Source organism: Podarcis gaigeae (genome assembly GCF_964106915.1).
Source record: "Podarcis gaigeae genome assembly, chromosome: 6".
In the NCBI taxonomy this organism is placed as follows: domain Eukaryota; kingdom Metazoa; phylum Chordata; class Lepidosauria; order Squamata; family Lacertidae; genus Podarcis; species Podarcis gaigeae.
The window spans coordinates 59,790,095-59,802,435 of record NC_139682.1 but is presented as its reverse complement, the minus strand read 5'-3'; the positions used below and the strand labels follow the sequence as shown (position 1 = coordinate 59,802,435).

Sequence of the window (12,341 nt, the reverse complement as noted above, 5' to 3'; positions counted from 1 at the left end):
AGTTGGCCCAGAGAGCAAAGCAAATGAATGAGCACACAGATAGCTGAGTCAACTGAGAGCATCATGCCCAAGGGTGTCCTGAAACCAGGAACAGGGCACTGCCATTCAACTCTGTCTAATGCCATGTGTAACAACGGAACCATCTTTTAATAAATAAATAATCTTCCTCTCTTCTCTTTTTTTCTGAAATAGTTTTACCATCAGTAATGGTCATATGGAGAAAAAAGGCCTCCTAGAATTGAATATTGAGCACAACGACCAGATTCCGCCTACACTGCTCACAAACAAAGGACTCCATATTGTGGAAGGGAGTATAGGTTTTTTAACTTCCGATATTCTTCAGCTTACAGATGTAGACAGTCCAGTGAAAAACCTCACCTATATCATCACACAGTATCCACAATACGGACATTTATACATGGGGGAAACTTTCATCTACCCTGGCCAGTTTACACAGCTGGATGTGGATAACGCAAAGGTGTACTACAAGCATAATAGAGGAGGTGGGCACATTGATAAATTCTCATTTATAGCTACGGACAAAGTCAACCATGGATTTTTGGTTAATGGACAGCTGACAGACACCTCCACAGAATTTACAATACAGGTGTGTATGGAAATTAAATATATTTCTTCTTTTTTTCTAAACATGGTAAATACACTCACATGAGGCAAGACAGTATTTTACCACCTGAGAGGGGAAGGTTCATGAATTTATCATATCAAACATTATGGTGGGAATTGTGCCCAAACTGTTGACTTGGGTCCAGAATGTATCTTCTATCCATAAACATAATAAGAGTCTTCGGAATCAGGCCAACAACCCTTCTTGTTCAGCATCTGTTCTCACAGCGGCCAACAAAATAAATGCCAATAGTAAGTCCAAAAGAAGGACCTGAGCACCTGGGAGGCGTTCAAAGGCATACAGCCTCCAACAGTGGAGATAGAAACTAGCCATTGTTCATGGAAGGTTTGAGAGTCAACAAAAGCTCCCACTGGAGGAAGAGGGAGAGAGCCAATTTTCACAATTTTTTTTTACTCTAGCAAACACAAGCATTGCCTCCCACACTGTTATGTAGTGTCCCCCAACCCTCCAGAACAAATTTTCAGGGGTGCAGGGAAGGAGAAATCAGCTATCGTAACCTCCCTTTTCTTCCTCCAGTTGGAGTGTCCTGTGATTCGAGTTCATCTCATGGGAAGTCTCAATCTGAGCCATTCTATTCTAACTGTGCCTATAGCTAGGAGGGCATGACCTTGGATGGAAATGGCCATGTAAGCTCAACAATGTGAGCCAAAGTACAAAGGAGAAAGGGTTCATAATAACTGCACAGAATGGGGGAAGAGGGAGCAGGTTTGGTTTCCTCTTCCTCATAAGATATGTGCCAGAATTCCATCTTCCGTGCAGCTGTTAAAGGTATAGGAGCTGTCTTTTGTGTCTGGTTAATCAAACCACAAATAACCTTTTGGGAGTATTACTGTTATAATCATCAAAATCCAGATCCACGGGGTGGTCAGAGATGGACAGGAACATTCAAAACAAGCCTCTAAACTGGTTGCATGATTTGGTCCCAAGACCCACTGATTTCCATAGATTAAACATCAAAGTGTTGCTGTTTACCTGTGAAATTTAGCTCTGTGCCTTTAAACCTGCTGCTTGACATTGGGTACACATTTAACTGCTTATTCAAGACTGAGAAGCTTAACATGTCTGGTAAATCAGCCTCAGTGGCCACCAGAGAGAGACACCTGGCAAAAGTTCAGAAATCAGTGTTTCGGAAAGATTGGTTTGACCAGCTCTCATGTGAGAACATGTTCCTGACCAAATGCAGTGAAATTCTAAATGACATTTAACTGATCCCTTGCTGCTCTTAACTATGGTCAAACCCTCCAAAACCTCACAGGGTGATCAGGTTCAGTCTATTTAGGTCTTTGCTTTTTGTGGCTTGCTGTTCCTGTTTTAAGGGTGCATTTTTGAGTAACCCAGTTTTGTCATGGTTTATTGAACAGTCTTGGGAGACACTTGCATTTTAAAATATGCTTTTATATGTTAAAACATGGAGTGGGGGGGTTTCTCTTTACTGTGAACAGCTGCAATGTGTACACCCCGATCCTGTGCTTTTTCTTTTATTACTTTGTAGTAAACACCACTGAGTTCAATGGAACTTACTCCAAAGTAAGTGTGTAGCCTTCAAGTTATAGGTTACCTTATAAATTCAAAACCTACCTTAATCTCTTATTGTTATAACTCATGGTGCAGTTTTAGGGAGAATTGCAGGTTTTGGAACACAAGGAGTTAATGGGAAGTAGCTCCTAAATAGCATGTTTCTTAAATCTCATGGCCTAGTTTACTAATCAGTTGTCATAAGATGTCAGATAGGGAAGCATCACTTAAGGACTGCAGAATGCAGTCAGTCAAGCAACTAATTGGTTGGACAGTGGCATGAAGGTGTATCTCCCAGAGGATGGCGAATTATCAGAACAGGTGAAAAAAGTTTGGATAGATGAGCATCTCAGTGGTATAAAACTCAACACTTGGCCGAATTACAATGATGTCAACAGGGAAAGTAGGGTTGTTCCTTCTTTGGGGACCACACATCACCACAGTGGACTGAAATGCCGTCATTCCCCTTCTCTGGTCTAATTTCAGGTTGAAACTGCCAGTCAGCTGAATGCTTGAAGGAGCATGACCCAAGCTGTGGGGGGATGGCATACTTGGATGGCTGTTTTTAAGCTGAAAAAGCTTGTGCTTTCTATTCCATGTCCCTTTTGCAACTTATCCCAGCCCTTGCATCCTTTCCCCCAGTCAACAAATCTAGCGATCCATCTTAATTCAGCCTCTGGCTGTAACCCACTTCCCTGTTTCTGGTTTCCCCCAAAACATCACCACCAGGAGTTACAGTACTGTGCCCTGTGAAATCTTTCTGTAATTTCTCCTGCTTTCCAGTCATTCCCAAACATTAATCCCTACTTTTCTCTTTTAGCACCTGTCCACCATTTTTAAGATGCTGTTCCTTCTTTTCAGAATAACCACATCAAATCTATACAATCTGTACTTAATTTTTGCATTTTATCACTAGATGATTTATTTTGCCAATGCATCAGAATCCAGATGCCCTTTGAAGCCATTCCTCAGTGTCCCAGTACATAAATAATAGCTCATTTGAAATCCCAGAATTCTTACAGCTATTAAAAATAAAAGTGGGAAATGGAGGGAGTACTGGGAACCTACTGTTGTGTCTGGTATGTCATGCTGGTTTTTGTGTTTTTCCAACTGTAGTAATACTAATAATAATATATTTATTTATACCCTGCCCATCTGGCTGGGTTTCCCCAGCCACTCTGGGCGGCTTCCAACAAAATATTAAAATACAGTAGTCTGTCGAACATTAAAAGCTTCCCTAAACAGGGCTGCCTTCAGATGTCTTCTAAAAGTCTGGTAGTTGTTGTTCTCTTTGACATCTGGTGGGAGGGTGTTCCACAGGGCAGGTGCCACTACCAAGAAGGCCCTCTGCCTGGTTCCTTGTAACTTGGCTTCTCACAGTGAGGGAACCACCAGAAGGCCCTCGGCGCTGGACCTCAGTGTCCGGGCAGAACAATGGGGGTGGAGACGCTCCTTCAGGTATACAGGACCAAGGCTGTTTAGGGCTTTAGAGGTCAGCACCAACACTTTGAATTGTGCTCGGAAACGTAGCAGACAATGTATTGTAGCAGACAACGGCAAGGGTGTCTGTATTTTCATGCAACTAACTTAATTATTAAGTGGAGCAAAATGCAATTTCATGTTTCATGTATAATATTCAAGTTGAATATATTGTATAGATCAGGAGGTGGGAATCCTCTGGCTCTCCAGATTCCCCCTAGGCCATTGGCCACAGCTTTAGAATTAACAAACAATGCAATTTCTCCTTTTCACCTTAATTTTATTCCAAATGTGTTCTCTTAACAGGTAGAATGTCAAGATAAAATGGTTCCAAAACTCATTGTAAAGGCAAGCCCAACCACTATACAAAACCTGAAAGACGGGAGGTTTGCAGTACCGATCACTGTTCACAACTTGAAAGTCACAGATGCCAATAGCAGAGATGAGGAACTCGTCTTCAGTGTTCGGAGACATCCTTTCTTTGGACATCTTGAAAATTCTGGAACAGGTATTTTATTTCTTTAAACTCTGATTTAGGGGCTGGACCTATGAAGGTGAACAAAAAGGACAGGACAGCGTTCTGGGATTAGGCCACAACTTTGTTTCCAGATGTAGGTTGATTTTGGCTTAGGCCAGGCATAGGCAAACTTGGTCCTCCAGGTGTTTTGGGACTACAACTCCCATCATCCCTGACCACTGGTCTGAGTTTGCCTATGCCTGACTTAGGCATTGGGTATATATCCCTCTCAGCCTTGTGGTGGAAGGCTGACATGTGACAGGGTCAAGCCTAGGTTCAGAGGGACCCCAGCAAGACTCAGGTCTACATGGATGGCTGAAGGAAGCTCTATGGCTCCAAAGGTGCTGAAGGAAGCTCTATGGCCCATCTGCCACACGCCATGGCTTTGGGATAGAGACCGCCAACTAGATCCCTCTAATAGGGTGCCATATTATCACACACTTCTGTGGGGGAGGTGATGTACCACATCACACCCACCCACCTGATGTTAGACTTAAAGGATTCCACCCAATGCCTTATCTGCTACCCAAGAGAGCCACTTGCTCCTCACACTGTTATATAGATCAATTTTAGTAGGAGAACGAAATAGTAAACTATGCCAATTCTTTCATGACCCAGGGCTATTTCTTGACTACTGGTTTTGTGTGCTTCTCTTTCCATTTGTGCACATGAAGAACGGATTCTGTGACATTATGAGCACAAATCACCAGTATTAATGCCATAGATGTAATGTGGAAAGGACCACATGATGTATGGATTGCATGCTTGCCCTTCATGTGTTTTAATCATGTGCATAATCAGCCTTTGCAGAGGTGGAAAGGTTGCACGTATTAAAGTAAGCAAAATTGTTACCATGTCAAGGATATGGGGGGACTTGTAGCCCTCCACATATTGTTGGACTCCAAATCCAGCCATCATAGTTAGTGATGATAAGAGCTGTAATCCCAACACCTTTTGAAGGGTCACAGATTGTCCATCTCCCTCTTCAGTGGCATCTGTTTCCTGCCAGTTCTGGTGAGGCAGGTTCAGGCACAATGAGAGTTTAAAGAAAGAAAGAAATTATCTCACTCTATTTCTCTTCTGGACTGGGTTAGTAAAGATTTGTGTGCACGCTTTACATGTGTTCAGGCTTTATTATGTGAGGAAAAATGGTTTGAATTGGCAATTTTACGGACCTCACCTGTGAAATTCAACCTATTATTGTTGTATAAAAACATAATTCACATATGAATTAGAGGGCCATTTACATTTAAGTTAAATGCATTAGAGTTTATTTTGTTTCCAACAAGCATGGCAATTATGTGACTCACTGGTTATCTAATAAAGTAATTAACATTTGCCAGCCTCTGAAGCCTCTGAAACACTGTCTTAAAACGTTTGTTTGAAAAGTTGCCTTGTCTCAGCTGTCATTTTTAACATGATGGAAATAATTATCTGGAATAAGGTTAGACAGCTTTAAAATAATTTGAGTTTCAAAGGGTTTGGAGCTATAACTGAATATTGTAATGTGAAGGCAAAAAATTAAAGTTACTGTTGAACATCCTGTATAGAAAAATATATATTTACTTTATGCTGTTGCACACACTCTCTCTTTTACTCTACAACAGGCCGTCTTCTGCAAAACTCTTTTACACAACATGACTTAAACCAGCATAATATTCGGTACATCTTAAATCCTACCACTGAGGTAACTTCAGATACCTTTGAATTTGAAGCTTCAGACAGAGCAGGGAACACAATAGTTCCAGAAATGTAAGTATGAATGTGCTTAATAAGAAAATGTTTACTTACTTACTCCTTTTATATCCCATCTTTCCTACAAGCAGCTCATGTGGTGTATTCTGTTCTTTCCCCTTCCCCACAAGTTATGAAAAGATGGACACTTCATAGCTTGCATGGAAAAATGGTTCAAGGTACATACAACTCTGAATATTAGCATTGTACTAAAAGGAACTGGTTGATTCTGTGGTCTGCTCCATTGAGAAGGTTTAGTGCCTTTGGTTTGTGGTCCCCCCCATAGGATTCAGATCATATTTCAATATAAATCTAGGGAAGTGACATGAAAAGTGTTATAAAGTGTTTTGTGCCCTTTTGTTCCTTATTCCAGCAAGAGGCCAGACTGTAGTAAAGTACTGCTCATATTTATTTTACCTGGGCTGGTGTGTGTGTGTGTGACATGGAGTAGTGTGAGAAACTACAGACATGAAGCGACAACAAAGTTCACCAATCCTATACGTAGTAGAACTGGTGAAGGAAATAATATCGTAAATGCATCATTTGAATACTGCAAACAGGGCATTGGCAAAGTCCCTCCCTCCTACCCAAATATTGGAATTTCCTTGGAAAAGCTAAATATGGATTAAGTGGTTCGAGAGGAAATATAGCCTGGCATATCAGGTCTTAACAATGCTATGAGAGGCACCTATCTGAAGTACCCAGAACTGGAGGAAGGGGTCTGAGAATCCTAACTATAGTAAGGAATAGCAGAGTGGGAAAGTGGAACAAGTCTGAGCTTCCTCCACCTGCTCATATGATACTATTTGCTTACAATGCTCTGCTGGAGACTGTGCTAGGTGGGAGCATATGCAAGTCTCCTTGACAATCATACCTCTTATTAGGGGGAGCATAATGTGTGAGCTGTCTCTATCAGAATGTCTAGATGAATTAATTTTAATTAATTGCAACTTTCGGATGTATTTTTTTGCTGCAGTGCAGATGTAGCACAATAAGTGCTACAGTTCAGGACAGGCCTTTTTTTTGTCTACAGTGGTACCTCTGGTTACGAACTTAATTCGTTCCGGAGGTCCGTTCTTAACCTGAAATTGTTCTTACCCTGAAGCACCAGTTTAGCTAATGGGGCCTCCTGCTACTGCTGCGCCATCAGAGCACAAATTCTATTCTCATCCTGAAGCAAAGTTCTTAACCTGAGGTATTATTTCTGGGTTAGCGGAGTCTGTAACCTGAAGCGTCTGTAACCTGAAGCGTCTGTAACCCGAGGTACCACTGTAATCAGTTGGTAAGGAGTGGCCAGCAGAGGATATGTCGTCTGTGTCACAGCGGTTCTCCCTGCAGTGAGGGCAAAACAATCTTTACCAGGGGCATTTCAAAAACTCACAATTCTGCAGTACAATATGCAACCAGGAGCCTTAGAAAATACTGTCTGGGCACGCTCTTTATCCCAGTCTCCTCCCATTTGCAACCCAATACATTTTAACTTCTCTGTTGCTCAAAAAATCATTGCTGCAGAACAATGATTTTAAATCCTTGCAAGGTACAGTTTTACTGCTTCTAAAGCAACTCAGAAATGACTATGAAGCTGTATATCATGTGGACAGAACACACTTTGCATTATGAAATGAAGCCTGGAAGCCAAACTTTTCAGGCTGTTTGTTGCTTGCCTCTGTTGTTATTTATTAAAGTCTCAAAGAATAAGTAAACCATTACCATGGCGTCTTAAATCTGCACTTATTCATATATCAGTGGGTGAATATATGATGGGAAGAAATTCAGAGAGAGGAATGCATAAATACTGAAAATAAATAAAGAGCTCCACGGTCCTAGGAGGAAGGAAATAGCTCACGCACCTAAAAAGATGTTTTAGGTCCTTAAAATACAATCCCACTTCTTATATCTCCAATGGATCACTCTGCTCTGCAGGAGAAGGCATTCTTCATATACCAAAATGTCAAGAACTCTGTCTTTAATGTGGCCATCTCTGTTGTCTTTTCGGCAGCTATTGAAGATCTTCCTATTCCCACCAGGCTTTTGAGCAGAGATTTTTTTATATATATTAAAAAACTCAGTCTGTATCTGAAATTGATTTGATGATTTTTTATAGGCGAAATTGTTTTATTATTTAAATATTTACAGGTCACACTTTTCCTAAAATATATAGCAAGGCAGCATACAACATGCAAAATTACAGTAACTTCGAGAAAATGTCAACAAAATTTTGTTGAGGGGGCGGGGAGGAAGGAATACATATTTCAAAGGCCTATCTGGATCACACTTCAGTATGTTTTTGTTGGTGGTGATGTTTTTATGATAGCCTATTATATTTCATAGGAAGCCATTCATGAATTGGAGTGAAATGAAATGAATGAAATGCACCATTTTGGCAGAATCACACTGGAAACAGAGCAGCACCGGCTTTTTCTCCTGATACATTAGAACTGATCTGCAGTCTCAGGGGGGCAGGGACTTTCAAGCTGCTGCCAAGGGGTGACATCACGTGGGACTTTGTTTTCAAACAGTAGTTCAAAACCCAAAAGTAAAGGTGTTTGCCTTATTTTAATTATTGTTTGTTATAAGAGGAATACCATATTTCCCCATGTATAAGACTAGGTTTCCGCCCGAAGAAAGAATGTCAAAAATGTGGGGGTGTCTTATACACAAATACATCTCCCCCCATTTTCTTAAATTGGAGTCCCCCAAAATAGGGGTGTCTTATACATGGGGCATCTTATAGATGGAAAAGTACGGTATGTTGTATTTTAACAGGGTGGAATGAGCTGCTGAGAATCATGCTCCACAGCAAAGGCTAAGGAATCAGGGGGAAGGGTGTAAGATGAAGCAAAATTTATAAACAGCTTTGAAGAGCCAATGAGTAGGATATAAATCTCAATTGTTTAAAAAGCAACCATTAAAAAGTAAACATTATTAAAATTATAATATATATATGCATATAAAAGATCACACACTGATTGTTGCAAGGAAAACACCGCAGCACCAGCTGTTTTTGTAAAACCAGCCAGTTCCTGTTGGAACAAGAAAGTCTTTTGCTGAAAGGAGGACAACCTGGAGGGAGCCAGTCTAGGCGGGGAGTTCCAAATTCTGAGAGAAGCCACCAATAAGACCCTTTCCCATGTTGTGAGGGCTGCAGAACCAAAAGAAGGGCCTCCCTGGAAGATCTCAGAGCCTGGGCAAATTCATATGAGGGAATATGGTCTTTGAAGTTTGTACTTCTCTGAATTTTGCAATATAGGTTAAAATGCATATATTAGTTAAAATAGCATGCAAAATTCATTGTATAAGGGCAAATTTGCTTTGCAAAAATATGTATACTAGATGGCATTATATACAAAGATGTATATATTAAAAGAAATGCAAACTGAAACGCTGCTGAATTTTCAGAAGGACTTTTTTTTTTAGGTTGTATATGCTTCATATCTTTGCAGGAAGGTCTGGAGTTTGGAAAGAAGTGTCCATCTTTTCATAGCTTGTGGGGCTGGGAAAGAACAGAGTACCCCACACTGAGCTGCTTGGAGGAAAGATGGGAACTATTGACAATCCTTAGCAATCCTCAGCACAAACTAGAATACATTTTAAGAAATATGATTGCTATAGAGAAAATGTCCATGGCTTTTCCCTTGAGAATGCACTATGTTCTAGCAATTTAGAGCCGCAGGTATATTCTTCAAATCACTTTAAGTCGATAAGTTATCCCATAACACACTTTTGACTATCCATTTATACACATGTTTAATGCAGTAAAGGAGTAGTAAGAGTATGAATGTTTGTTTTTCTAATTGCTTACTCTATGGGTGACAGAGAGATTCAAATCTATTTTATGTTGAATCTATAAGTTCAAGCTCTGGAGTCTAGACTAACTCTGAAGTAATACATTTTGAGGGCCATGCTCTCCCAAAATGTTTAAGGAAACAGTATAATGCAGGTAAGTGTTACGGGCACGACTACATGCATGCTGGCTTCAGTAATTCCATGTCTCTGGGAAGATACTGTAGCTTTATGAGGCGGCAAAGCTTTTTTATTCTTCCAACATTCAGTGCTAACGTCAGTTCCTACACACATTTCTACAAGTAGTAAATGGGATTCATTATTCTTTACCGTGCCTTTAATTACAGCAACAGAGATCATTGTGGCTCCAATATAATCTTTACCTTTTAATACTGTTTCACCATCAGTCTTGAAATAAAATGGTCCCGTATAGAACTGGCAGAAACATGCTATCGAGTCTGTGAAAACATTGGGTCTCTTCCTATTAAGCTTCAACGAACAGGAGAGAGTGCAGAGCCCTCATTTGTTGGAATAAAGGTAAGAAAAGAGTCCCTAAAACTTTTTTTTTAAATGTTCTATTAAGAACATTTCATCTGTTCGGTAAGAAGGCTGCTTAATTGTGTGTTGTTATTTTTAAGGTCCAAGAAGTATCAGCAAGAGTTGGCTTGGACTTCAAACACAGTACAGCGAGATTAGTGCAGTTTGATCCTGGTAAGGCAATAATTTTAAACTTGTCTATTATGGCTTTTTGCACTGAGAATTGCATCCAACATTGTGAGTGGTAGGTAGTTTGTACAACAGATCTTTCCCATTACCTCTTCTTTTCTGCATTCCCTTCAGAGGGTCTGGGAAGAAAAGCCAGGTGGTCTTGGGAACCTACTAAGCTTTGTGGCTGTGTTATAAAATCCTGAAGTGTGTTAGGGAACCATTCCAAAACAGGTGGAGAAATATTGTGCCAGTGGAGACGAACCCTGCCAGGTAACAACAAGAAAAATTATGATGTCTAGTTGGCTGTCAACCATGTTCAATTAAGGATTGGCTGCTGAAATCAAAGTTTGCTCATATTCTTCAGCAACCCACCCTCCCCAAAGTCTCACAACTACTGGTGTATCTGAGCAAAAGATGTGTGAAATGAAAGATGGTCTGGTGGGTATGAGTGGAACCATCTTGGTTACCGGTACCTTCTATGATCAATGGAATGTTATATTCATTTAGCCTTCTAGCTTCCATTTGTTTGAAACCCCAGGTTAGAAGAAAGTCACCAGTGCTATTCTTTTTGTTCTTCTGACGTGGGTCATTTTTGCTGTCTTTTGTGATTTGCTCAAAGTACAATCTAATGCATGTCTACCGAGAATTAATTCTGCAACCTTAGTTGATATGATCAACTCCAGATCATGCAGAATTAGGTGATGAGGCTGATGGCTTGCTAAGGCTCTTGAAAGGCATTGATAGTTGGATAGTTGAATTAGCACTGGAAATTTCACTTTCAATTGTGGTCCACTTGATTTATTGTGAATAAAGGCATGAAAGCAGCCGAAAGATTTAGGGTAATTCTGTAGTGACCAATGAGACATTTGTAAGCTTCTATCAGGAGAACAGGCAATCCTTCTTAGCACTGGACTCAGGAAAACAATTGGGTGAGCCAACAAGCTCTCTGTAGGGAGCTCTCATGTGTGCTCAAACTCAGCACTTAAAAAGGAAGTGGGGTAGTCTCTTCTGTTACTTTTAAAAACTAGCTTAAATGTTGTACATGACAACATATTCTAAATTAGTTGCATCGTTGTGCTGTTACATTGATCCCAATAAATGTTGCATGTAAAACACATTTTAGTTAATATCTCACCACATTTTCTTAATTCTAAGAACCTCAAAGAAGAGAATATTGTTAAAACATAAAGACTTTTCATTTCATTTTGTTGAGGGGAGGAGTTTTGTGACTAATGTAGCATGCTCTACTAATGTAGGTTTTTTTGTCCTAAGCTCACCTGATTTTGTTCCTAAGATAAAATTTCTTGTCATTTCACCAAATGAGAAATGTTATTGTATCACTACAATAAAGAGTTATTAACCTCTTCTCTATTTTCTTAGAGAGGTCTGAACTTTAGGAAAAATGGGAAATTCTGAGTCACCTTTCATGTCATGCTTCTGGCTGTTTTAAAGGTAAAGGTACCCCTGCCCGTACGGGCCAGTCTTGACAGACTCTGGGGTTGTGCGCCCATCTCACTCAAGAGGCCAGGGGCCAGCGCTGTCCGGAGACACTTCCGGGTCACGTGGCCAGCGTGACAAAGCTGCATCTGGCGAGCCAGAGCCGCACATGGAAACGCCGTTTACCTTCCCGCCAGTAAGCGGTCCCTATTTATCTACTTGCACCCAGAGGTGCTTTCGAACTGCTAGGTTGGCAGGCGCTGGGACCGAGCAGCGGGAGCGCACCCCGCCGCAGGGATTCGAACCGCCGACCTTTCGATCAGCAAGTCCTAGGTGCTGAGGCTTTAACCCACAGCGCCACCTGCGTCCCCTCTGGCTGTTTTACTCATGTGTAAAATGCCCTTTTGAAAACCTGCTGCCAGATAATGAAACTTTGGGAAATTATCTTCAACATGATATAGAACATGGTAACTATATATGAAGATGAAAAATGAGTCTGTAGGTTGACATTTTCATAGTGCT

The 12,341-nt window shown here is 40.7% G+C and overlaps 1 protein-coding gene across 3 annotated transcripts in view; it reads left to right on the top strand.

The window, feature by feature from the left end:
• LOC310846366 (FRAS1-related extracellular matrix protein 1-like) overlaps positions 1 to 12,341 on the top strand; it is a 115,605-nt gene that overhangs the window by 80,715 nt on the left and 22,549 nt on the right. For all 3 annotated transcript variants that reach the window (XM_083742732.1, XM_083742733.1, XM_083742734.1), the window contains 5 exons: positions 193 to 607; positions 3,947 to 4,148; positions 5,765 to 5,909; positions 10,082 to 10,211; positions 10,313 to 10,385. In XM_083742732.1, coding sequence (XP_083598858.1) covers positions 193 to 607; positions 3,947 to 4,148; positions 5,765 to 5,909; positions 10,082 to 10,211; positions 10,313 to 10,385 — 965 coding nt within the window. The remainder of the gene's footprint in view (positions 1 to 192; positions 608 to 3,946; positions 4,149 to 5,764; positions 5,910 to 10,081; positions 10,212 to 10,312; positions 10,386 to 12,341) is intronic.